The sequence below is a fragment of the Chinchilla lanigera genome, unplaced genomic scaffold (assembly GCF_000276665.1).
Source record: "Chinchilla lanigera isolate Chin_1 unplaced genomic scaffold, ChiLan1.0 scaffold00013, whole genome shotgun sequence".
NCBI lineage: Eukaryota > Metazoa > Chordata > Mammalia > Rodentia > Chinchillidae > Chinchilla > Chinchilla lanigera.
In genome coordinates this window covers 20,754,745-20,782,683 of record NW_004955414.1, presented here as the reverse complement: position 1 = coordinate 20,782,683, position 27,939 = coordinate 20,754,745, and the positions used below count along the sequence as shown (strand labels likewise).

General features: G+C 33.9%; 3 protein-coding genes and 1 pseudogene across 3 annotated transcripts in view; 3 read left to right on the top strand and 1 right to left on the bottom strand.

Annotated features, from left to right (window-relative positions):
• On the top strand, positions 1-945 carry LOC102024213 (olfactory receptor 52A5-like). Its single transcript, XM_005380067.1, has one exon. The coding sequence runs from the start codon at positions 1-3 to the stop codon at positions 943-945; it is 945 nt and encodes a 314-aa protein (XP_005380124.1).
• Positions 946-9,082: 8,137 nt separating this feature from the next.
• LOC102023898 lies at positions 9,083-9,989 on the bottom strand (annotated as a pseudogene).
• A 9,471-nt stretch (positions 9,990-19,460) lies between these two features.
• On the top strand, positions 19,461-20,399 carry LOC102023577 (olfactory receptor 52E1-like). Its single transcript, XM_005380066.1, has one exon. It carries the CDS (start codon positions 19,461-19,463, stop codon positions 20,397-20,399), a length of 939 nt encoding a protein of 312 aa, XP_005380123.1.
• A 3,067-nt stretch (positions 20,400-23,466) lies between these two features.
• LOC106147992 (olfactory receptor 52E4-like) overlaps positions 23,467-27,939 on the top strand; it is a 5,311-nt gene continuing 838 nt past the window's right edge. The window contains exons 1-3 of the mRNA XM_013511725.1: positions 23,467-23,491; positions 23,639-23,714; positions 25,382-25,415. Of these exons, the coding sequence (XP_013367179.1) occupies positions 23,467-23,491; positions 23,639-23,714; positions 25,382-25,415 (135 nt within the window). The remainder of the gene's footprint in view (positions 23,492-23,638; positions 23,715-25,381; positions 25,416-27,939) is intronic.

Sequence of the window (27,939 nt, the reverse complement as noted above, 5' to 3'; positions counted from 1 at the left end):
ATGTCATTTGCCAATGGCACCTACTTCCAGCCATCTGTCTTCACCCTGATTGGAATTCCAGGCCTTGAAACCGTGCAACACTGGATTGGGATCCCATTCTTCATCTCTTTTGTCCTGGCCACCATTGGAAATGGCCTCCTCATCACCATCATCCACTCTGAGCGCAGTCTCCATGAGCCCATGTATGTCTTCTTAGCGATACTGGCAGCTACTGACCTGGGCCTGACCCTATGCATTACCCCCAAAATGCTGGCCGTCTTTTGGCTTCAGTCAAGAGAGATTCGGTTTGGCTCCTGCCTTACTCAGATGTATTTTACTCATACTTTCCAGTGCATGGAGTCTGGCATTCTCCTGGCCATGGCCTTTGATCGATACGTGGCTATTTGTGAGCCCTTGAGGCATTCTGCTATTCTCACTAGGAAGGTACTGATCTGCATCATCACCGCAGTGACCATCCGGGCATCTGTTATCATCATCATGTGCCCGCTTCTGATTAAATTGCGCCTGAAGCATTTTCAGACCACGTTCATCGCTCATTCTTACTGCGAGCACATGGCTGTGGTAAAGCTGGCTGCCGAAAACATCAGAGTCAATAAAGCGTATGGACTGTTTGTGGCTTTCTCAGTTCTTGGATTTGATGTAATCTTCATTTTTTTGTCCTACGCCTTTATCTTCCAGGCTGTCTTTAAATTGCCGCAGAAGGAGGCACGCTTTAAAGCATTCAACACGTGCACAGCCCACATCTTCGTCTTTCTTCAGTTCTATATTCTCACATTTTTTACATCGTTCATACACAGATTTGGCTTCAATGTTGCTCCTTATGTACACATTCTCCTGTCCAACCTTTACCTCCTAGTTCCGCCCCTGCTTAATCCTATTGTCTACGGAGTGAAAACCAGACAGATCCGAGAGGGCGTAATCAAGATGCTCATTCGCAAGGCTTAAATGGAAAGGCACCTCTGGATAATATACCTAGCAATTCATGTTATGCACAGTGGTAATATGATAATTTTGGTATTATTACAATACGCACAGGATGGACATGATTTTATAACTAAGATTATATGTGATTCATATCACATTTTCAGATAAAATTTTAGTTATTTTAATCAAACCTGGTAAAACTTTCTACTAAAATCTCATTTAAGGCTGGGGATTTAGCTCAGTAGCACAGCACCTGCCTAGCAAGAGCGAGGTCATGAGTTCGATTCCCGGTACCAGAAAAAAAACAAAAAAAAAAGAAAAAAATCTCATTTAATTTTTATTTTACATTTGTTGCTCTTTTTCTTTGGAATAAGATCAGTTTTACACAATGTTACTCTGATTTTTATGCTTTGTACAGATATTATTAGTTCAAGTTATTCTCATATTGTTACAACAAGACTCATAGATACAGGGAAGAATATGGTTTGATTATTAGTAAATTCTCAGTTCTCTAAGGACTCATTAACTATTAAATATTTATATGTAACATAATAAAATGTGGATTAAAATTCTACTTTTTTCTTCTTTCTTTCTTTTTTCTTTCTTTCTTTATCTCTCTTTCCCTTCTCCCCACTCCCCCTGATTATCTTATTAGAACTGTGAGTTCCATACCTGATTATCTTATTAGAACTAAATGGAGACACCAACGCTTTAAATACTGTTTAGTCACCCATAAATTTTCTACAAGTTACTTCTTTCAGACTCCTTGAGCTTGATAGCTCATTACATTTTATATAATGCTAACCTTCCTTTTTCTCAGTGAACCTGTGAAGGAAGCAGAACTGTATTTTTGTGGGATAATCAGGAGACAACAGTCATGTATCTTCCTTGTATACTACCTACTAAATCCATGAATATAAAAGGAGGCCTTATTGTCTATGCATCACTGAAATTACATGTCTAAATTGCTCAAAAGCTATTCTATTAATTTATGTATTTCACAACACCCTCAAAGTTGATAACTCTAATGTAAAATATGTATATCATAACTATTTGTAATAAAATTTCTAAAAGTCTCATTTTTGCCTATATTGATTGAGCACAATAAACACTTTTTGAGTAGAATCATGATTCACAATCATCCAACTGCAGTCTCAGAATGCACATTTTATATGTAACATCATTTATATGGGCCATATTTTAATATTATTATTCAACTTGTCTTTTTTTAATTCCCCTTTGTATTTGGCCCAAAATAATATGCATTAGTCACCCACACAAAATCTTGGCTGTTCAACCACAGCTCAATCTGTTTTGAAAATGGCTACATCATTTTACATCATAATAAGCAATATCTAGGAGATTTAAATTTTTCACTTCCTTAACATCACTATTTATGATGTTTTTTGCTGTCTATTATGGCAATCTTAGTAAATGTGAAATGGTATCATAATAAATTTGATTTGTGTTTCTCAGAGAGCTACAAATGTTAAAGACCCTTTTAGATGTTTATTGTAAATTTATATATCTTTTCTACCCCATTTTTAGTTACTTAACAGCCTTTCCATTATTTTGTTTTGAGTCCCTTTTCCACTGGTTATAAAGATGAATGGGTTCGTTTTGGCAGATTTGTACATGCATATAACATATTTAATCATTCTCCGCAATACTCCTTGGGTCCACCCTCTCCACATTCATGCCCTTTATCATCCACACTTTAACCTTTCCTTCGTTCTTCCCCTTCTCTTGTCTAACAATAGTATCCCTTTAATTTTCCTAGTTTTAAAATATTCTGCATAGTACAGCGAACATGCAATATTTTTCTTTCTGAGTCTGGCTTATTTTGCTCACCATGATAATCTCCAGACCTATCCAGTTTTCTGCAAATGACAAGGCTCCATTTATTACAGCACAGTGGTACCCTACTGTGTATATATAAGACATTTTCTTTGTCTGTTCATCTGTTGATGGGCACAGACTGGTTCCATGTCTTGGTTATTATATATTGAGCCAAAATTAAAATGGGCATGCAGATATCCTTCTGGTATTTTAATTTCTTTGATTATATACCAAGAGGTGATAAGCTTGAATTTAATGGTAGTGCTATTTCTAGTTTATGAGGAACCTCTGTATGGTTTCCATAGTTGCTGTTCTAATTTCTATTCTAACCAGAAATGTAGAAGCGTTCCTTTTCACTATATCCTTGCAAGTGTTTACTTACTTATTTATTTATTTATTTATTTGGTTAGTTAGTTCATTTTTTTATATCCTTGATGGTAGTCATTCTCATTTCGGTAGAATGGAATCACAGTGTTGCTTTGATTTATATTTGCCTAATAAGCACCTGCCTGACAAGCGCAAGGTCCTGAGTTAGATTCTCAGCACCAAAAAAAAAAACACTCCTCAGAAGTAAAAATGAACATTTTCATTTTTGAAAGTTATTGACCATTTTTAATATACTTATTGGCTTTTTGTACTTCTTATTTTGAGAAACATATTTTCAGTTCTCTTGCCCATTGAACGATGGTGCTATTTGAGTTTTGAATGCCAAGTATTTTGCATTTTGTATATATTTTAGACATAATTCTGTGTCAAAAGAATAGCTGGCAATTATTTCTCCTTGTTTGTTGCCTTCTGTGGACAGAAAATTTTATATTGATGTTTTCCCATTTGTTGATTCTTGCTGTAATTTCTGGTGCAAGGGGAGCCCTATTCAAGAAGTCTTCACCTATTCCTATGGCTTCAGTTATTTCCCCTGTTTTCTTTTAGCAGTTTCAAATTTTCCCACCATATACCTAGGTATTTGATTTATTTAAAATTTATTTTTGTATGAGGTAAGAAATAGGGATCTAGTCTCTACCTTCCATAAGTACATGTCTAGTTTTCCCTTTTTTTTTTTTTTTTTTTGGTACAGAGAATCTCACTCAGGACCTTGCACTTGCCAGGCAGGCGCTTATACCGCTGAGCTATATCCCCAGCCCTTCTGAAGCATTTTAACAGTATCAATTCTATCTATTTATAAATATTATATAGGAGATTTTTCCATCTTCTTGTGTCCCCTTTGATTTTTTTATTTTTTAATTGTGTTTTTTTTAATTTTAAAGAAGGAATGGAAAATATATCTATATCTCTATATACCTATATCTATCTATGTATATCTACATCTATATCTGTCTCTCTTCCTCCCTCTCTCTCTCTCTCTCTCTCTCTCTATATATATATATATATATATATATATATATATATACATCTGGGATAATTGTACTGCTGCAGTCTAATGGTTTATTGAAAGGAACAGTAAATCCTTAAATTTTTTGACCCCTTTTATTTATTTCTTCAGTTTCTTGAAGTTTTCATTAAAGAGGTGCTTCATCTATTTAGTTAGGTAGATTCTTAGTGTTTTTAAAAATTTACTTGGACTGAAATTGTTTTCCTCATTTGTTTCTCAGCAAGGTCACTACTGGTGTGAAGAATAGCGGCTGATTGTCTTAATGATTATTGTATATTCTGCTAGTTTGTTGATTTTTTATCAGCCCTAAAAGTCTTCTGGTGAGATCTTCAGGTTTTTCTAATTACTGGATCATGGTATTTCCCTATAAGGATAATTTAAATTCTTATTCTCCTATTTATATCCCTCCTATTTCTTTACCTTGTCTAAGTACTCTAAAATCTCAAAATCTCTATCGAATAGGAGTGATAAGAATGGACATTCTTTTTTCATTCCTGATTTTAGAAGAAATGCTTTCAATTTTTCTGTAATCAGAATGATATTAGCTGTGGGTCATATATATATGGACTTCAGTATATTAAGGAATAATCTTCCAATATCTATTTTCTTCTGGGATTTCATTATGAAACCCCATCATCCCAGGATGATGAATCATTTTGAAGAAATTTTCACGTCCATTAAGAAGACTATATGATTTTCAAACTTAATTCTCTTTAGGTAGTGAATTATGTTTATTGATTTGTGTGTTTAACCATACTGGTATCCCTAGAAAGAAGTCAACTTGATCATAGTGTAGTGTTTTTAATGTGTTCTTGAACAAGGTTTGTAAATATTTAAAAAAAGATTTTTATGTCTATATCTGCCAAAGATATCCATACATAGGTGTCTTTTTGTATTCTTGTCTAGTTTTGGTATCAGGGTGACGCTGGCCTTTTAGAATGAGTTTGGAAGCATTCCTTCCCCTTCTATTTCATCAAACACTTTGAGGAGCATTGACGTTTTTGAAAGATGTAATAAAACTGCTTAGAATCCATCTGGTCTCAGACTTCTTTTAGTTGGGATGTATTTTATATCTTTCTTAATCTCATTGCTTGTTACTGACTGGATTGGGTTTTATGTATCTTTTTAGTTTCATGTTGGTGCTTAGTATGTGTCTACAATTTTATCCATTTCTTCTAGATTCTCTGATTTAGTAGAGTATAGGTTTTCAAAGTAGTTGCCCAAAATCTGTTGGATTTCACGGGAAACCACTGTAACACTTTTTTTATTTTGAATTGTGCTGGTTTGGTTTGAGTAGTCCCTCCTATTTTGATTGGTTTGACTAAGGGTTTATCAATACTGTTTATTTTTTCGAAGTACCAACTCTTTGTTTTATTCATTATACATTATTCCTTTATTCTCTATCTCATTATTTTCAGCTCTGTTCATTATTAGTTCTTTCCTACTATTAGGTCTGGTTTCTTTTTTTTTTTTTTTTTTTTTTTTTTTTGGTTTTTCTCCGGTACCGGGAACCGAACTCACAACCTTGCGCTTGCCAGGCAGGCGCCTTTGCCGCTGAGCTAAATCCCCAGCCCCTAGGTTTGGTTTCAATTTGTTCTTTTTTTTGCCACAACCCTGAGAAATATGATTAGGTTATTTAATTTGTGATCTCTATGAATTTTTTTATGTAGGCACTCATAGCTATAACCTTCCATCTTACTGCTGTCTTTCCTGTATCCCAGAGTTTCTGTTATGTTGTGTTTCCAATTTCATTTCTTTCTAAGTATCTTTTTTTATCTAATTTTATTCCATGACTCATTGATTTTTCCAAAATGAATTTTCAGTCTTCATGACTATGTCTAGCTTCACTGGTTTCACTTGCTGTTGATTTTTATTTTCATTCCATTATGATCTGATAAGATAACAGAAATTTTCAACATTTTTTATTTGTTAAAGTTTTCTTTATAACCTAAAATATGATCTATTTTGGAGAATGTGAGGGAGGCAGTGATTTGCTGGTGAATACAGTAAAACAGCTTACTGTATTTATCAGGTATTTAACTTACAAATATTTTCTCCTACTCATAGAGTTTCATTTTCCTTTTCTGGATGGTACTATTTCCAAAAGTTTTACATTTAAATGTATCCCATGTTAAGTATTTGTTACATCACTCCTTATGATCTCTGTTATATCTATGATCCTCGTCTAATACAAAGTCACAAAGAGTTACTCCTATGTTTTGTAAAGTACCCAAAAGAGTAGCAATAATATTGAAAATGTTTCTAAGTACCAATTATCAAAAACTTTATAATTATTAGAAGTTGTAGCACTATTTTTAAATTTTTAAGTTGTTGCAGGTGTGTGTTTAGGTACATGTATAACAAAGAGGATAATCTGATACAAAATTCTCACTGCCTTCTATAGACACATCATTTAAGGTTGTGACTTGCATTGACTTATCATGAATTATGATAGTTGGTAGCAAGTGTTTCAAAGTGTTAAAATGCAGTCATTTCACAATGACAGTGTTTAAGTAAAATGAAGTTTATTTTTATATTCCACAAAATCAGTTCAAGTCTTGTAACTGAAGAAACGTCACAAATACTTAACCCTCACTATAATACTGTGTTTAAAGTTCTCCATAGTTACAAGCAATACATGTATCTTCTGTGGAAATATTATATCCAGTCCAAAATATTTTCAGCTGATATATATGAGCAAATTGGCAGAATTTATTACAATAAATTTCATTGTATTAAAATTAATGTCACACATTTCTGTTCAAAATGCATCTTGACTCACAAAAAGCTATAAATTTCTTAGCAGTTCTGAAAATTTTGTAGAAAATAAGATATATGGAATATATATTTAATAATATTAGTAATTTACAAAATGTTAGAAGAGCTCTGTTAAATTCTGTTAAATGTTAAATTCACACATTGTCTCATCTTTCATTGTAGTATATACGTAAGAGTAAAAATCAATTTGAATGTAAAACAAAATGAATATTTCTAATAAACAACTTGCTTCAGACTGTGCTACTCATTATTTCTGGACTTACAAATCCAAACCTGTTTGACTGTCTACATAATCAACAGTTTTATGTCTTAGACATAAGAAGGGCAGTAGCTTTGAGTTGTCCTTAACAGAGTTTTAACTTTTCAAAGTTATGCTATAAGTGTTTCAGATTTTTTAAGAGACATTAGGACAAGAAAACCATTGGCTGTCTTCACATTTTCAATTAGAAATATTTTACACTAGGTATGTTTTCTGAAAACATTATGTAATATTTTCTTGAATAGGAAAAACAACATCTGCTTATACTTCTACTTACTTTGAGATATTGTATTGTGCTCCTATGTCATACATTATCTATTGTACAATAATCTATTTTATTTTGTTGAACAATTTATTTTAAACAAATTGACCCTGTGAATTTTGCTGTTGTTTTTCAGTCATAAATTATTTTGGTTACTAGAAGTTTGTCCTCTGAAATCCATCTTAATTTTAATTATTAGAATTATAAATGTCATTATGGGAGATTTATACATATCAAAACACGGAAAGAAAGTGGATAAGGAAAAATACGTCTGTCATTGACCTTTACTTATCTTTATATTGTAGCTATGGAAACAGAAAGGAGAATTGATGCTTAAAGACAATTAAGAGTTTAAATAAAAAGACATTGCTACAAAATGATAATAAGGGTACAGTTTTAGTAGGGAAAATCTTTACTAAAATCAATACTTATGAGTCCTGTCATACCCATGGAAAATATATATATAAAACTTTCCTGTAAAGATAGGACAATATGAATACAGTTTCTTTGAGGAATACTGTTGGCAATCCCATGTGGTATTAGGAGTGAGGTGTTATAGGGGAGACATTCAAGATAAACTTAACAAAACAAAACAAATATTAATGAAAAATTCCATTTTTACTTGATGTTTCTAAAATATTAGGAAATATAAAGTGTACTTAATGTGAGACATAGCATCTTACTTAAGAGGAACACTGCTTAAAATTATGTTGGATGTAGTTTTGACAGAAAATCTCAAGAAAATTCATTAATCATTGTTTGTCATTAAGAAAAATTAATACTACCTTAAGATTACAGAAAACAAATTCTTCTGATAAATATATTTAGGTAGCTCTTATGTTATTATTCATTAATTATTTCCAGGAAATTTTTAGTGAAGTCCCTAAGCCCCTAGTTCACAATCATTGCTGAAAAGATAGCATAATTGCTATATTACTGAACCCTAAAGATAAATCTACTAGCAGACTTAGTCATGACACAAAATTCTAAAGTCATTTTATACCATCACATGATGAACATAACACTGAAAAATTAGCAGTTAGCCTGCTCAACAGTCACTCATTGTCTTGAATTTAATCACTTTTCTATGCACATCAGTTTCTACCAATAGCAAATTTATGAATAATAACCAAGAATTTGCCTTTGACCCAAGATTTTCAGTGGTTTTCAGTGGAGTTATCCCTTTACAGGACTACACAAAATATGTGAAAGAGAACACAGAAAATTTCTGATAAAGTAGCAGACATGAAAATTTATTTTGTACTAAAAATTCTTTCAGTATCCAAAGTGTCAGCCACAAATTGAGGATGGGTATATTCTCCTACTTCCAAATGAAGATGCATGAAGTTCTCACATCATCCCCTTAATTAAAATTGAAAGAGCTACCAGGGATGATTTTCTCCACTGTACTAGATCCCAACACTCAACACCAATATGAGAGAGACAAACAGATTTAAGACACAGGATATTCTGTAAAGATTGTTAATTTAAGGATCTATGAAGTCATGTGATATGAGGAACATTTAAAAGCTAGTCATCTAGAAAATAGTGACAACCGGCTACTTCAGTTATATTCAAGCCCTCCAGTGCTAAAGAACAAAGACTCCTTATTTCTACCTGAAAGCACAGATCAGTCATGAATCTGCTTGATTCTCTCACCATAGATAACAGGGTTGAGAGCAGGTGAGATGACCACATAGAGACTGGCAACCAGAATGTGGACATAATGGGAGATCTTTTTGCCAAAGAGATGGGTGAGGAATGAGAAAAGTGACAATGTACAGAAAACACACATGACCCCCACATGTGAACCACATGTGCTTAGGGCTTTGTGATGAGCATCTCGAAATGGAAGGCAGAACACGGTACGAAGAATGTAAGCATAGGAGGTCCAACCAGTACCACATCCAAAATGAGAGAAGAAGCCACAAATAGCCCATGCAAGCATTGATGTGAATGCAAGCCCACACTTATTTGGAAATGCCGATGTGCTCACAGTAGGAGTGGGCAATAACTCGAGCATCACAGAAAGGCAAGCAATGGGTTAAGTACACAATGGGTAACATGAGCAGGACTGGACGCATTGTGATACCCACACCAGTGCCTGCCAACACCCGGGGTGTCAGAATGGTTCTGTAATGCAACAGTGCACAGATGGCCACATTGTGGTCACAGGCCATGGCCAACAAGACCACAGATTCCATGCCTGTGAAGGTGTGTACCAGAAACATCTGGGAAACACAGGATCCAAAACTGACTTCGTGTGCATCAAACCACAAGATACCTAAAACTTGAGGCACTACAGATGTGGAAAGTGTTAGATGTACAGTGGAAAAGATGGCAAGAAAGTAGAACATAGTATGGCCAGACCAGATGGCCAGACCAGATGTCCAGTAGAATTGTAGTGTTGCCCAGCAGAGCCATTAAGTAAACAGAGCAGAAAGGCAGGGAAATCCACCCATGGAAAGACTCTAGCCTGTGGATGCCTATGAGAAAAAAGTGTCTGGTTGCAAAGTGGTGGTGTTGGTGTGGATCATCTTGAAACTGATGAGAAAAGAAGTAGTTGACCAACTCTACAAGGAAAATTAAGACTTAAAAATGCTTCAGTCTAAACTTCTCCAGTAAGCTTATCTCTGAGTGTAATTTTCTTACCTAAAAATTCTTGCTAAGATTCAAGTCTGTTAAATGTAGGCAATGACTGAGCACTTTTCAAGCTGAAGGGACACTGATTTTATATTAGGTTTTGGTAACATTTTGCTGTTGCTCAGCCCTTATTTAATATAGAGAATGAACTTTCACTAACCTGAAGCTTATGTTTCTATTACAATCTCAAAGCCTCTCCAGAGACAGAACCACACCTTCCTACAGTGCGTATAGAATCACCAAAATGTAGACAGCAACACCTATACACAAAGCTGAACAATATATGCAGAAACTTAGGTTTCTTTTTCTAAAACTACAGAATAATAGAAAATACAGTAGAATTTATTGAAGTTCACTTATTGAGTTTAAATATTTTAGTAAATCTTTATCAATTCAGTCACAAAAACTTGTGTTGTGCTTCATTAATCATCTCTTTCCATTTATAACTTTATACTCCTGCAGACATACTATATAAAATCTCAGAATAAAAACTGTTGCACAAAGATGTGAAACATCACACATGGAAATTCTAAAGGTGAAAATGCATACAAGAAATGCACACAGGATGAAATGCACATTTTGAACCTATATTCTGGCTGAAATTAAATCACATGAATATCTACTTGCTTTTTAGGAACCAATTTCCAGAAAGACTCCAGGACATCCAGTAATTGTACCTCTCTCATCATGGGGGCAGAAAGTTTTGTTGATAGGAAGGGATCTGAGAGAAAAAGAAGCCAGTACTGGTGTTCAGCATTAGTCAAGGCTGAAGAAAGCCATGCTGTAAGTTTATTTCATTTCAACTGTTTTTACACTCACTCTTCCTCCCTACATTCCTTCATTTTTCCTTGCATCTGGCCTTCTTGTTTCCTTTCTTCTCTCCTCCCCTTCAAAATTTTTAAAAACTAAGAGAGGAAAAAGACCTAAGCACAAAGAAGTGAAAGAAAGAGGAGTATAAGATAAGGATGGATGAAAGAAAAATTGGAAAAAGAAACTAAGGAGAGAGAAATGGGAAGGGTTAGGTCTTAGAGAACTGAATAAAAGCCCAAGCTTTATAAAGTATTTAGTTAATGATAGATAGCTTTTTCTTTATATTTTATGAAATAAATTAAAACATATTTACTTAGGCAAACAATAAGAGAATAACTATGGTTACTATCTCTGTCATCCAAAAAATCTAAAAATAACAAATGCTGGAAAAGTTGCAGGAAAAAGGAGCTCTACTACATTGTTGGTGGGATTGCAAGCTAGTAAAACCACTATGGAAATCTTATTAACATTCCTTAAAAAACTGAAAGAAATTTTATCTGATCCAGCTCTCACCCTCAAGTATCTTCACCAAACAGTTAAAATAATCATATTACAGGGATACACACATGAGAGCACATGTTTACAGGAGCACAATTTATTCTAGACATTCATAAGAAAGATTTCCCCAACCAATAAATCCTTCAATACTGGATGTAGAAGTCCATCTCTAATCTTTTTTTTAAAAAGTCCCTCTCCTTTCATAAACAACTTCATAGGTCTGTGCTTATTTTTACTCCTCTGATAGCCTTACTTGATACTATTTTTATAGATTATATACCTTCCATACACTACTTTTTATGGAAATAGAGATAACCATTTTACCACAACCTTAACTTCCTTCTATAGATGATTATTTTTAAAATTGAAGTGTGACAGCCTAACCCAACAAAAAAGTTTTTCTGTAAGGAAATCCTTCCATAACAGTAGATAGAGACTACCACCTTAGTAACAGTTGTAGCCTGTTATTTAACTGTTAGACAGGTGTCTCTGTTCAAGGCCCATTTCCCTACATGTTTAGTGGGAATCTCTCCTCTAACAGGGGCAGAGATGTCTCATCTGTCTATGGAAGAAAAGAGTTTTACACTATGAGTACAGTACCTACAACCCTTGGGGAATGTTTGAAATTGTAGGTAATTAAAATGTTTTCTTAGACTCAGATATAACATCTAAGAGTCTCTGGGGAAACTTGCCATTTTCAGAACCAGGTACAGATGGATTGACATTGAAGTGGACACCTGTTCCCATCCATTTCCCTCTGGACATACATATTGTCAATTAAAATTCAGAGATACAAAAATATTACTAACAAAATCAGGTACATGTTTATAGTGCTACCATATTGGGAGGCTGAAGCAAGAAAACTACAAGTTCTAGTCCCGTCTGGTAAGCTTAGCAAGACGTTCTTTTTTTTTTTTCCCTTTGGTCTTTGAGACAGGGTCTCGCTATGCAGTTCAGGCTGGCCTTAAGCTCACTTTGTAGCCCAGGCTGACCTCGAACTCACAACAATCCTCCTGCCTCAGCCTCCTGAGTGCTGGGATTATGGGCGTGCGCCACCACGCCCAGCAACACTCTCATAAACTAAAAAATAAAAGAGGGCTGAGGTTATACTCAGTGTGAAGGACTGGATTAAATCTCCAATAACAAAAAACTATTGTTACAATAATAGCAATAACAAAATATAGTCCAGGTAAACAAATCTCTTCTTGATTATATTTTATATTGTGCTTTTCTGAAATGTTATAAGAATAAAAATTGAGGATATTTATTATTAATGTGTGTCTTTCCCTTAGCTTTATTTTACATTCACTCAAAATTTACTAAGATATCACAAGTACCAAGTAGAACAAAGCCTCACATCTATTTTCTGTGAAGTGCTTATCATAGTGACCTAAAGGTAACAACAATAAACTTTTAAAAATCCAAGATTATTGCTGGGAGGCTGGTGCCAGGAAGTAGATTGTGAGTCTATACACTGCACCCCACCCATTGCCTCTGGATATTGCCATCCACCTATGAAATTAAGTCCATACTCCACCCTTGTTCCATTGTCCCTGGATCAGTGATGCTTGTGAATGGAGTGTGAATCTATGCCCTGAATTTTCTCCACTGCCTTGGGAAGGAGGTAACTATGTGTAGGGTGTGAGTCCACGTTTTCCTTTTCCTCCATTGTCTCCAAGAAGGTGGTGTCAGCGAGTAGAGTGTGAGTCTGTGCTCTGCCCTCCACCATTGTTCCTGGGACAGTGGTCCCCCTGAGAAGAGTCCAGAGGAGTGTAGGTCTGAGCTCTGTATTTCATCTGTTGCCCAAGAAGGGCACTGCTGGTAAGTAGAGGGTAGGCCCACACTCTGTGCTTCCTCCATTGTCCCCAAGGTGGTGGTGCCAACAAGAAGAGTATGTATCCATGCTCTATACTTATTCCATTGCCTTGGCACAGATTGCCAGTGAGATGAATATGGCACTGTAGGAAGGCTAGAAGAAACACCCTGTGGAACAGATCTTTCCTAGGAAAACCTGGAAATCAGTGATAAGGCTATCTAACATTAGAAACCTAAACGCATCCTCACAGAAAACAAAATAAAATGGAAAATGAAAATAACAAGACACAAAAGCAAAATATAATCCCAATCATGCAGCTCACCCAGGATAACTCCAGAACACAAAGAGACAGAGGAAATAAAAAACCAACAAATGGAACTCTCTTAAATAACAGCAGCAGAAGTAAAAAGAAAAATGGAGGAGGCCATAAAAAATAATCACCAAGGTGCAAAAAGGAATGACTATCAAAATAAAAGATATCAAAGTAGGCACAGATGAACAAATAGAGGAGCTCAAGAAAGTGATGGAAACTCTAAATGCCAAACACAGAAAAAACACAATCAATGGGACAAATCCAAACAGAAATGAACTATATGAGAAACTCCAATGAAGTTGTGAGCACCAGACTGAATGAAGGTGAGAATACAATATCAGATGTAGAAGACAGGAATACAAACAGCAACTAAGAAAAGAAAGGTATCTTAAAAGTCACAAGAAACCATAAAAAAATTAATCCAAGAGCTACAGGGTGAAGCATAGAAGAAAAACATAAGATTGATTGGAATCAATAAGAAAGCTGAAGACAGCTCAAATGCTGTTAAAAACCTCTTCACAGAAATAATAGCAGAAAACTTGCCAAACATGGATAAAGAATTTGATGTACAAATGAATGAAACATAGAATTCTAACTAGCTACAACCAAAATAAATTCACATCGAGGCAAAAATTCAGCACAAAAACAAAATTTTACAAGCAGCTAGAGAAGGGAAGCTTATCACCTATAAAGGAAAGGTATTTGGAATCACAGTAAATTTCTCCACACAAACCCTAAAATGAAGGAGAGCTTGGAGTGAAATATCTCAAGCCCTAAAAGAAAACAATCTTCAACACAGATTGATGTATCACTCAAAGCTTTCTTTCAAAATTGGTGGAAAAATAAGATACTTCCATGACAAAAACAAATGAAGAAATTTATGACCACCAAAAAAGCTCTACATAATACTCTGAAAAACATGAGAATGAGATAATGCAGACCAAAAATGCAGGAATACCAACAGAAAGAAGACTCCAGGCAGAAAAATCAATTAAACCAAGCATAAAAACAAGGAACAAATAACAAGGAAGCAACAGAAAAAAGAAAAGCCCATACATATCAGTTATAACCATCAACATAAATGGCCTCAACTCACCAGTCAAAAGAAACAGATTTGCAGAACAAGTCAAGAACAAGATCCAACAATATGTTGCATTCAAGAAAGACATGTAACCCAAAAAGAAATCCATAGACTAAAAGTCAAAGGATGGAAAACAATTCTCCATGCCACAGGAACTCAGAAAAAAATGGGTAACTATTCTATTTGGAGACAACGCGAAATCAAGCTAAAACTCATCAAAAGAGGCAAAGAGTATCACTACATATTCATTGAAGGAAAACTCCATGAAGATGAGATAACAATCATAAAAATTTATGCACCAAACATAAGTTCACTCAACTACATAAAAGAAATATTAACTGACATGAAAAACCAAATAAACACTAATGCAAATGTAGTGGGTGACCTTAATACACCACTCTCACAAATGGATAGATCAGCTAGCCAAAAATTAATGAAGAAATATTAGAATTAAACCAAGCCTGTGAATAAATGGACTTGGTAGATGTCTACAGAATATTCATTGTTCTAAGCTGCACATGGGATGTTCCCCAGAACAGATCACATATTAGCTGACAAAACATGTTTGAGTAGTAGAGAAAATGAAAACATCCCATGCATACTCTGACCACAGTGTAATGAAACTGGAATTCAAAAACAAAGGAAACCACAAAAACTACATTAACACATGAAAATTAAATAACACCCTTCTGAACGAACAATGGGTCACAGAGGAAAATAAAAATGAAATTAAACAATACATGCACTTAAAAAATAATGCCATATAATTGTTTTTCTCCAAGTCTTTATGTGTTGTCCAGTTCACTTTGTCCATTTTCTTAGTATATATATTATTTTAATTAACATAACAATTGCAAATATTTAGTGGGTACAGTTTGGCATGTCAATATATATACAATTGTAATGATTAGATCAGGGCAATTGAAATATCCAGCACATCTCCTCAAACACTGATTACTCCTTTGTGTTAGATTCATGGAAAATATAGCTACTAGCTATTTTGAAATATATATTTGTCATCAACAGTAATGGACATAGCAACAGAAGCATAGGCCTACTGTGCCATGGATCATCAGAGGTGAGCCCTTCTACACATCTTCACCCCACAACATTTAGGCATTCCTTCACCAACATGTGCTTTATCTCCTCAACCTCTGATAAACACTAGTTGTATCTTTAATTTCAGACCAGACTCCACTGCCTTTTCTTAAGCATCATCAAAGCATGTCTTTCTTGCAGAACTTTAAGTCTGAGTATTCCTTGCCTTTCAAGTTTACTCACAAGATGAATGTTTTGTAACACAGCGTTCATTGAACATGGTGATTGATACAAACTACCAGATTGAGAATCCTTCAATTCCCAGTTATTGTTGAAATAAAAAACACATCATTTCAAAACCAATTATAAATTTTTAATTGAGGTATTTAAGCAATATTTTTTGTATGTTTGAGACAGGGTTTCACTATGCAGTTCAGGCTGGCTTTGAGCTCTCTTTGTAGCCCATGTTGGTCTCGAACTCACAACAGTCCTCCTGCCTCAACCTCCCGAGTGCTGGGATTATAGGTGTGCACCACCACACCCAGCCTTAAGCAATATTTTATATAAATATCAGTTTCACAGTCTTCTTTATTTTGTATTTGGATGTGAACACATATACTACAATATCAATATAAAACAGTATGCATAAAATTTAAGTAATTTAGCATTTATTTCACTAAAATTTCTTGCTTTATGCTGTCCTTATAATACATTGTTCATACTCATTTATAATTCTGAATTAAACACGAATGTTATGTGCTTTGAATGGTGTACATGAAGAAGTCATTATCCAGGTAAATGAAATCTATGAAACACTGTCAGCTTCAAAAAAATGAAGTTGCCATTTTAGCAGCATCTGTCTTACATCCAAAACCTAGACTTCATTCATTATCACACATCACAAAATCAATTTGACTACTTAAATTTGAATTATATATTTATTTTCCCCTTCCTTATTTCTTTATTTTCTCCTTTCCCTCATCCCAGTTGTTCCTTCAATATGCAATATTGTTGAATTCCTATCATCTTGGTTAGTGAATTTCTGTATAATTTCTAATGTCTTTTTAATTATTTTTTATTCTCTTAAAAAATAAAAATTTGAATTACACGGAAAAATATCCTTCATATAATCTTGTCTCTAAATTACAGATTTGGGGTGCTTATGAACAGCATAATTCACTTCCTCTTCTCTCTTCTAATGTTACTTTTTTTGTTTACCCTCTTCCCATACCATCACAGTTTAGTAGACAGAAAAGCCTTTGATTGCTTTATTTACTCTTCTTGCTATGGAAGGGGAAAAATGAAATATTGCAAGATCAGTGGATACTTTTCCACAACAGTTGTAAATACATGGAAATTTTTAGTTTGAAAACTGGAGGATAATTAGGATTCTGAGAATATCTGAACATCTATAGCCTACAAAGGAAAAAAATGTTTTGCTTAATTCAACACTACTAAAGATTTTTCCTACCTTTTCCTTTCTAAGATTATATCCTGACACATGAAAATCCTGAAGAAATCTATATTAACCTACTATTATTGTTATATTTATCATATTCTAGGTGTGGTATTTTGATTTATTACAATTGAGAGATTCTAATGGGTATATTTTTTATTTGAGTAGAACATAAAAATAGAATGAAGCAAATTTTTCCCACTTACACCTCTAGAGAAAGGATAAACACTTTTTATTTTGAAATAGGAATATAAATATTCCAGCCATGTGAATAAAAAGGCATAATCAATATCCTTGACAAAAGATACTTAATTTTGAAGAAAAAGTTTATACTTTTAATAGTTTTCTGATTACTGAATAAAATTAAAAGAAATGGCTACAACATTGTAAGTCATATTAAGAATTTTCCAATTAAAAAATCTTAAGAATATATGTGTATGTATATATAATATATTTAAGTATCTATCTATCTATCTACTAACTACATCAATCTATGGAGAAACATTATAAAGAGCAGCATCTGAAGATTTAAAAGGAGATGAGAAGAAAACACAAAGTATTAAATTGAAGCTTTAAAAAGAACTGTCCTTCTAAAGAAGAATGGAAAGAATGGAAGTGTTGCATGTAGTATATTCATAACATTTTTAGGAAAAAAGCTGAGGAAAGGGGCTGGGGATTTAGCTCAGCAGCACAGCACCTGCCTGTCAAGCGCAAGGTCATGAGTTCGATTCCTGGTACTAGAAAAAAAAAATAAGAAACAAGATGAGAAAGTGTTGATAGTTTAAAAGTAAAGCTTTATGTATATTTCAATGTGATAAAAGTACAAGTTGAACATATCTCTTAAGGAAACAAAGATACAAGAAAGTACTTTCACATATAAATGCTCTTTCTGAAGAAGATTTCATTTCTATAATTTTGTAACTTTTATTCAGCAACCAGAGGTGTGAAAGAAGATTGTGTGTAGAAATTCTTTAGTATGTTTTTTGGAGACAAGTGTGACTAATGAATAAGGGACAGTAGTTAATAAAAAATAAAAGCTATAGAAGAGCTGAAGAAGTTAAAACTCCTAAGCAATAAATTATTTTGAGCAAAACTGTAGCACAGGGTACACAACAGGATGTGACATGACACCAGGTGTGGAAGGAAAAGGACCTGAGAGGGTTGGAAAAAATACAATGTACAGTTTGAGAGAAAGTTAGAGCTGAGATTTCAAAGCTGAAACAAGTGTGTCTGCTGATTAAAGTCTGGGGAAAATGGCGGAAGATGAGTGGCCCTGAACAGAATTTGTAGCTAATAAGAATTTTAGGATCAGATATTCCTGTGATGAAATATGAAATAACAATGACATTGATTAAGAATATACATTATATTCCACATTTGTAAAGGCGGGTTGACAATATTTAGCATAATTGTTTTGAATTTTTATATGCTTTACAATCTCCCACAACCTACACATAAACTTATGCCACATCAATTTAAACTTAACACCATGTAAAATGATGAAACTTGCTTTCCTCATATACTAGCCCAGAGTCTATCTGGAATTCTATTTCTAATGATGCTATGAAGCATATTATTATAATTTCATCTCTGTGTCCTATGCTGTTTTCAACTCACAACCATAAAAATAATGCTAATGTTATTTCTACTATATAAATTTTATTTTCAAATAGTATATTTTATGTACGCTATAGGACCTACTTAAAGGGGAAGTGTGTCATTTATGACTAAGTGGCATCTATAAAAGGGTTTGAAACTTTTAGTGTGATTGTAGGCAAATTCTTCCTCCAAATTAGTTCAGTTCAAGGACTAGGGAAACAGCTCAGGGGCACAGCTCCTGCCTGGCAAGTAGAAGATTGTAAGCTTGATTTCTGGTACTCCAAAAAAGAAAAACCTCAAAGTGGTTCACTTCATTATGAGATGTTTATCAGCTAAAATAGAAAGCAAAATATACATATTAAAATCTAATCAAGATCATATTATTTACTGTGATTTTTTAAACATTGAAGCTATATAAAACTTATTTAATAAGGTTAACTGTGCATGATCATTCTCTGTATACCAAATATTGCCCTTTCTTTGATATTCAGTCGGTTCTTCTAAAATTTTATTACACTGTGTTAATACCTAAATAAGTGAAATACTCTAATTAGTTTATTGAAATGAAACAATAGGAGCAAGGAGTTCAACTTTCATAAATGTCATGCAATTATGTTATGATGGGCTTGGTTATTAGAAATGAAAAGGTATGTTTTTATATAATTATATAGGGAATCAATTGCATTGCAGAACTGGAGTATCTCACTGAATGACAGGTTTATTATTTGTCCAGCTATAAAAGAGACATAAAAGAATGGTTTCTCCTGGTAACACACAGTTTCATCCCTACAGTTTCCTTCTTCTGGGAATCCCAGGCCTTGAAGAAGTCAATGTGTGGATTGGCTTTCCATTTTGTGTTGTGTATTTGACTGCTCTTCTGGGAAATGTTACCATCATTTATGTGATTCAGACTGAAGGCAGCCTCCACCAGCCCATGTTCTACTTCCTGGCCATTTTGTCTTCCATCGACCTGGGTCTGTCCACATCCACCATCCCCAAGATGCTCGGCATCTTCTGGCTCAAACTGAGGGAAATCTCCTTTGAGGGGTGCCTCATCCAGATGTTCTTCATCCACCTGTGCACGGGCATGGAGTCAGCTGTGCTTGTGGCCATGGCCTATGATCGCTATGTGGCCATTTGTAACCCTCTGCACTACATGTTGGTCCTGACAAACAAGGTGGTGTCAGCCATAGCTTTGATCATCCTCCTGAGACCCTTGGCTATCGCAGTTTCCTTTGTGGTGCTCATCCTAAGACTGCCCTTCTGCGGACATCAAATCATTCCCCACACATACTGTGAGCACATGGGCATTGCCCGCCTAGCTTGTGCCAGCATCAAGGTCAACATCATCTACAGCTTATGTGCCATCTCTCTCCTGGTGCTTGATATCATAGCAATCATCTTGTCCTATGTCCAGATCCTACGTGCTGTCTTTCGCCTACCTTCTAGAGATGCGCGGTTAAAGGCACTCAGCACCTGTGGCTCCCACGTCTGCGTCATGTTGTCCTTCTATACTCCAGCATTTTTCTCCTTTATGACCCACCGCTTTGGCCGAAATGTTCCTCAGTACATCCACATTCTTCTGGCCAACTTTTATGTTGTCATCCCACCCGCTCTGAACCCTGTTATTTATGGTGTCAGAACTAAGCAGATCGGAGAGAGGATAATTAGACCGTTCGTGAATAAATTATGAAATTTGGACTTCAGAGATCAAGAATCTAACATAAGACTAAGTGTATCTTGGCCTTTACTACCAAAATTGCAATACTATACCTGGGGAAGATGGCATCCTCTGTATGGATTTGTAAATATTTTAAACTTATAATAGTGAGAAAGTGTAACACAAATATAAAATGAAACATATTCAATATTAGTACACTTCCAACTATAAAGCACATAGGACCACAATTAGATGATAACTAAAATAGAATGGCATGGAGAAACACAAGAAGTTAATAATTGACAGGCATAATGATAATAGTAAGCATTGATAGCATACATTTTATAAGCCAACTACAGTTTCAGTAATTTGCATTAAGCTGCTCAATTCTTACATCTGCATTCAGAAATACTCACTACTTAGTTACCCATTGTATTGCTGAGGAAATTGAGGCAATGATATAGTTTGGAATAGAGTGTATAGCAAAGAGGAAATGGGCCACAGGTGCAGAGAAGACATTATAACACTTCAGTCTGAAGAGACAGATACTTTAATCATGGCCACGTGGATGGATAGGAGGCAGGTAAATTCCCTTTTTTACCAGAGAAAAATCCTACTGAAAGCTTACAAGTGTAGAGTTTCAGAAAAATTGTAGAGATACGTACTGTTTTTTTATTTTTTGTCGATATTTGTTTTCCAGTCAATTTTATAATGGTATCTTGCCACATGGCCTGGCTTCAGGATGCTCAATGAAAAGTGAAAATGGACAGAGGAAAAGAGAAATTGTTGCATAAAACTAATGTTCAGAGCTAATGAAATCAAGCAGCAAGTAAAGATGACATTGTTGAGTAAATTAAAAACAAAACCAAAAAATCCCTTGTACAAAAAACACAGAAACCGAAATTTTTCTTTAGCAGTGTTGTAATAAAATATTTAATAGACCTATGAATAAAAAGTGAATGTGCACTATATTTCCCTATATTGACAGAATTGATTTTACAATAAGTACTTTAAACTTTCTGAAAAAGAGCATAATATAACTTTAATGTAATATATAAATATTAACATGGTTAATATAAGTAAAATTGTAAAGTGGCAGGCAAGTGCCTTTTTTCCAACATGTTAATTAAAATATACAATTTGAAATATTAAAAATCTACAGAACATATTATAGAAAGAAATTCTGCAATATAAATAATCTGTGTATAAGAACGATAAATCTGAAAATTTGTCACTTAACAGTAAGAAAACAAGGAGAATCTCACGTGATTTTATAAGCTCACGGACACTGAAATAAGAAACAATTTTATTACTAAAGTAGCATTTAGTGTATCCTCACCACTTCTATTTTTCAGCGGCTATATTTGGTTTTTATGTACTTAACACCTCATAATAAGTCAAGATACAACATGCACATAGTCATATCCCCTATATGTATTAGGATTTCTTTTTTGTTTTTTTGTTTTTTTTTCTGGTACCAGGAACCAAACTCACGACCTTCTGCTTGCCAGGCAGGTGCTGTGCCTCTGAGCTAAATCTCCAGCCCCTGTTATATGTATTGCACAAAATTTGAAATGAGTTTTTGATTTCCAAGATAAGTTCCTTAATCTGTCAGTTAAGATTTATTATATAGAAATAGCTACAAAATAACCAAATCTTAAGACAACTTTGGTTGTTCCCATGTTATATAATTCAAAATGATATTATATAAATTAGTAAGTGCAGCTATTTGGTCAGGAAACTGAAAGAAATGTGGTTAAACATATATGTAAAAAACAAACTACATGCCACATTTAAGAAGACCATAATTAACATAATTATTGAAAGTTGATGGATATAAAAGCTGGAAATGAAGATGAATCTCGTAAACAATTTGTGTATCCGTGAGATACAATACCTCCTGGTTCCGGTTTGCTAGATGTAGGTTTCAACCAGCGGGCTTCAGATCTGTGACTCAAGTGCTCAGAGAATCTTAGTCCCTCAACAGCTTGACCTGGGACACCTTCTCTGGGGAGCTACCTCCTCTTCATAAAGGGTTCTCCTGGATAAGCACACACACAGGGATGCTTGGCAGGTAGGCCAGCCTGACACTGCAGGACTCGGTAGGACGCTGCCCTTGGGAAGGAATCCCAGGTCCTATTTCATATTTTCTGGTTCCTTTCCCATAAAGGTTCAGAGAAGTGGGGCAAATCAGAGCAGCCAACATGGACGAGACTTTCTGGAATTTATATCAGTTATTCTTAAAGATGTAGCACAGATAAAAGAGCCAGGCTCCACATGGTTCAGCTATCCCCATAGAGAAGGAATGCTGACTCCCCACTGAGGCTGCAATGTACCTGCAGATAAGGGCATGGACAGCCATCATTTCAGAACCAGATGCATGTAGTCATTAGTGATTTCTTGGAAATAGCTGTGACTCTTATTAGCTGGAAGATCCAGGGGTGCCTTTGTTCTCTAGGCTGGTGAGTAGGGATATAAATATTGTTCTACCTGTATATTCATCTGCACTCAAAAATGACAGTTTTTTTTGTTTTCTTTGTAATTTGAGAGATTATATTTGAGTTATAGAGTTCCATTTGCCTCAGACTAAGTGGATTGTGTCCAGTTCATGTGGTCCCTTCTAGAGTGATAGATTTGTTTCATGTACTGTTAATAAGATGTTGGGTTTTTAAGGAAATATTATATCAATACCAAGAATGAGCTAGGCATGTAGCTTAGTGTCACATTGCCTGCTTGGCAAGTAAAAGGTTGTGAGTTCAATTCTTGGTACCACAAAAAAGAACCAAAATACATTAATATCAAGAAGTACACCTATGGATAATAATAATGAGAAATGATTTAAGGTGACAGTAAAGCCCCACTGTCAACACATTTTATTAGGCACCTCATACCTGTAGCATCCTATTTTGTTGTCAATAAAGCCATGTAAGTTTGATTTTATGACTTTATCCATCTCTACAGATTAATAAAATAAGATTTACAGAATCATTTATCTAAGGTCATTAGTAAGTGGGACAATGAAAACATAAACCAAGAATTTCCAGGATTCAAATGCCATAAATGTCGAGTGAGCTAATTTCCAATCCATCACAGTGGAAAGATGGACTTTGACAAAGGAAGAGAGCGTATGTATTGCACACTGAGTGCACCTCATTTAGTAAGTGACCCGCATACTACTAAAAGCAATGCATTATATCATATTAGTACACTAATACAACATATCTGAAACCATATTAATCATGCGGCCCTCATATAAATTTGGGCTCTTACAGCTACTGAAAAAGATGGTGAAATGATACTGGGAATGGAGGATAAATCTTTGGTCAGTTCCACATCTACCAGTGGAGAGTAAGTCACAGGAATGCTCTGCTGAGATGCTCTGCTTCTGAATCCATTGATCCTGAATAAGAATGAATATAATTGTGTATTATCGGTGTTTGCTCTAAACCACAAGTCTAACAATTTAGGATTATTACACATGCCAATACATGTAAACTCAGAATTGCAGTCACCACAATGAAAATATCAAAATACATAATTGTTTCTTCATGATGGAAGAATCATAGATATATGGGCAACCAATAGTCAGAGATACAAATAAGAAGGAAAATATCAAACATAAAGACAAAAATTTATTTTAAATAAATTACTGTAGAATATAAGGTATGATGAAAATATACAGTGGGTATTAAAATATTTAAATGTATTAGAGTAAAGGACATAGTGTCATTAAATTCCCTTAAAATATTCTGTTTCACTTCTTACACACTTACCTCATCACTCTCACCACTTTCTGAGGCAGTTTTTGAAGTTCACTTGAATGAGTCTCTTCATAAATTATGAGCAAAATGTTCTGAATGCCACTTATTCCAAGTATCACCCAATGGAAAAGCAGTCTTATGAAAACATTATGGTACATTCCCATCCATCTCATTCACTAGATTTGGCACTGTTTAAATTCTGCCTCTTCCTCAAAGTCAAAGTGACAATGAATAATGAAGATTTTTGAATTGATTCAGGACCTCTAGGCAGCTAGGAAAACATAAGTAAAGACACTCAGGAAAGTGGCCAGGATTGCTTCAGAATGTTACAAGAACAGTGGATAAATGTGTTCCAAGTGAAAGGGAGTATTTTAAGTCTTTAACTCTAACTTATTTTTAATTAAAATATTTATCGTATTTTGTGATCACATATACTATTCAGTGTTAACCTAGATTTCTTGCTTTATGTGGTTTAATGAACTATAAAATATTGAAATTTTGTTTTAAAATTGTTTCAATTTAGTAAAATATCTACATTTTATTCAAATACAATATTCTATCTAAAATAATCTCTAAAGCTGAATATTTTATGAAATTATATTTTATGTGATATGGTGTGATTACACTTCTCTTGGTTAGATTTATACTTTATATCATCTTATTATGGAGCACTGAAACACACATGTTAAATAGGAAATCATACGCCCTCATCATCAAGTTCAAACAACTATCAGCTTTCTTGCTATTTCCCATGATTGAATTTGATTTTTAACATAAAATTTACATACATCTAATGCACAAATCTGATGGTTACATAGGTGAAAAATGTGTACACCTATGTATTCTACACCACTACAAAGACATGGAATTTTTTCTTTACCTTAAAACACTCACTGATGTTCCTTTCCAGGAAAACCTTGAATTAATCCCTGGTGACAATTCACTTGACACTTTGAACCTCTGATTCCATTTTATGTTCTAGAACTTAATATAGGTAGATAATATAGCAATGATGTTTTGTGAACCAGTAGCAATCATTAACTCAGCATAATGACTTTAGATTAATTTGTGTATTTGCATTATATTAATTAATCCATCCGTATTAAAGAGTGAATATCTGCTATGTAAACATTCTGAATTTGAGTATACGTTCCCTTATTGACGGTGTTTGTGTGTTGGGCACATTGGAGCCGTTATGAATAAAGCTGTTATGGACATAGCTGCACAGATCTTTATGTGCTTTTCTTTCTCCAGAGTAAGCCACTGGCATTCAATTGATGTGTTCAAGGTTTGGCTTGGTGTGTTGATAAATGCAGAAGAAACTATTATATTTTGCCAAAATTTTGATATTTTTTTTGATTTTTTTGATATTTTTTAATATTTTGGCCAAAAATTTTGATTTTCACATAGTTTGGAACAGAATCCCATGCTCAATAGCTGTGTCAAAATTTGGCGTTATATGCTTTATAATTTTAGTCATTGTAGGGGATAGGTAATGATATGTCACTAATTGTTTAATGTATCTTACTTATAACTAATGATTTTAAAAATTTTGACATAATTTATATAATTCATTTACCCAGTGTCATTTAAACCTCTTTCTTTTTCCTTATTTGTGTGCTTCTCTTGTATTTCAGTTATAAGCATATATATACATTGTTAATGCAAATTCTATTTTTGTAAATAGAGATTTTGAATATTTCCTCACATGTGTATTCTAATTTCCCTTCTTAATAGTAATTTTAAAAATTTATAATATATAATAAATTAGTTTTATGATTACTTCACTTTATGCTTTAGAATCAATTTCTTTGCAGATGATACCAAAAATTATAAAAATATTAAGAGTTTAATGTTTTAAAATCATTACCTATATCAGTGGTATAATTATTATTTTTTATGTACTAGGAAGTTGAAATTAAGATTCTTTTTGAAATATACATAGCTGTTTCACTGTCTGACTTTTATTCTTTTTATTCTAAAGAGAAAATAAAAGATAACAATGAAACCAAGTTTCAAATCAGATTAATAGGACATTTACAACAGTTAAGACCATATTCACAAGTGAAATAAATCAGACCCATATATATAAATATCATATTGTCTCACTAGTGTGAGAAAATGAACAAGTGAATAAGATCCAAAATATACAATAGATGTTGGGAATAGGGAAGAAAGTATTCAAAAGAAAACACGGTCTGACTTTTAGAACTGATCATCCTGTCTTTATTTGACCACTACACTGGTCCCTTTATGAAAATTATTAAGTTAAACACATAAAGGTTGGAAAATTAAATTAAATATATATGTCTACTGCTCAATTTTTTAATTTATTTTTTTCAGAATTGTGTAAAAATAATGTTCTTGTACTTTACTTTTTATGTCTGAAATCATTTAATCCTTAGCCCCTAATTTTTGTTCTTCTAATCAACTTAGGTTAAACTTATCACTATTTGAAGCTATGTCCAAGTTTATGAGTATTGGTTGACATTATTATAAATATCTTGACCAACAGGGAAACAATTAACATCCTCACATATTTCAAACTTCCAAATGAATATGGTATGTGTATTTACATATATATGTATACACATTTATATGTCAGATTATGTGTCTCTATATACTAACACACAATTTGTAATTTCCCTGCAAGTTTCTATAATAGAAATGCTTACTGTTAAGTATTTTAAATTCTATTGCATGATAAAATATATTGTTAAGTTTCACCAAATTTTAATTTTTTGATAATAGTATGTGGAATTCATTGATTCTTTTTCCTGCCTCACTGATATGTTAAATGTTAGTTCTAAATGTTTGCATAAGTTCATGTTACTCATAAATAGAAAACTTTTTATTCCATTCTGATGTCTTATCTTTCTTTTCTTGATATATTGAGCTTGCTAGAAATTTCAGTAATATGTCAAATACAATTAATGCTAATTGATATTATTGCCATTTTCTCATTCCTGTGGGGAAAATATCAGCGTTTAACCATTCAGTATTATGTTAGCTGTATTTGTGTTTATCAAACCAAGCAGATTTTATTTTTATCTACTTTATTTAAAGTTGTTTTTAAAATGTCATAATTGGATGCTTACTTTTATTAAATATTTCTCTGCTTTCACTTACATTACAGTTTGCATTATTTGATTGTATTGTAAAAGATAAATATTTAAATGTTAAAAAATACTAATAATTGCTTCATCAATCAACGCATAAGGAAATCACATTGGTAGCAAGATGTGAAGATAGTATTCATTAGGCAGGGAGAGAGAACAGTAACACCTAGAGAGGAGGGACTGTGAGAGACATACTGTATTATGATTGCACAGCTTCTGGACCATAAATCCCCTAAATTCCTCTAATCTTATATTTGCATAACACTTGAGAGAGTTTTCCTTCTATGTCTGTTCAATGCAATATCCAAGGTAGTTGAGTCTAGTTACTGGAGAGGTTTTCATTAGATAATTTATATCAACAAAAGAATGAGCTAAAGACAACCATGAATCATCATATCATATTACCACCAGAAAACATGGTTTCTAACTTTCACAATCTTGTTTCAATATTCAATAGTCAATACTTTGAGTGTCTGAGTTAATGCTCACTAGCATACTTCTTTTACAGTTTGGGGGTGTAACTGACATGCTACTATACATAGCACTATCCCACCACCCTATATTCCCTTGTGTCTCCCCAGAACTACTGAAGACAACAGAGTATCTTCCAAGACTTCCCCATAGGATGATGTCCTCCGTGAACCACACAGCCTCAGCCTTGTATCCCTCTGCCTTCCTCCTGCTGGGTGTCCC

Coding starts and splice junctions, on each gene's coding strand:
- LOC102024213 (XM_005380067.1), top strand. CDS start 1: ATGTCATTTGCCAATGGCACCTACTTCCAGCCATCTGTCTTCACCCTG.
- LOC102023577 (XM_005380066.1), top strand. CDS start 19,461: ATGGTTTCTCCTGGTAACACACAGTTTCATCCCTACAGTTTCCTTCTT.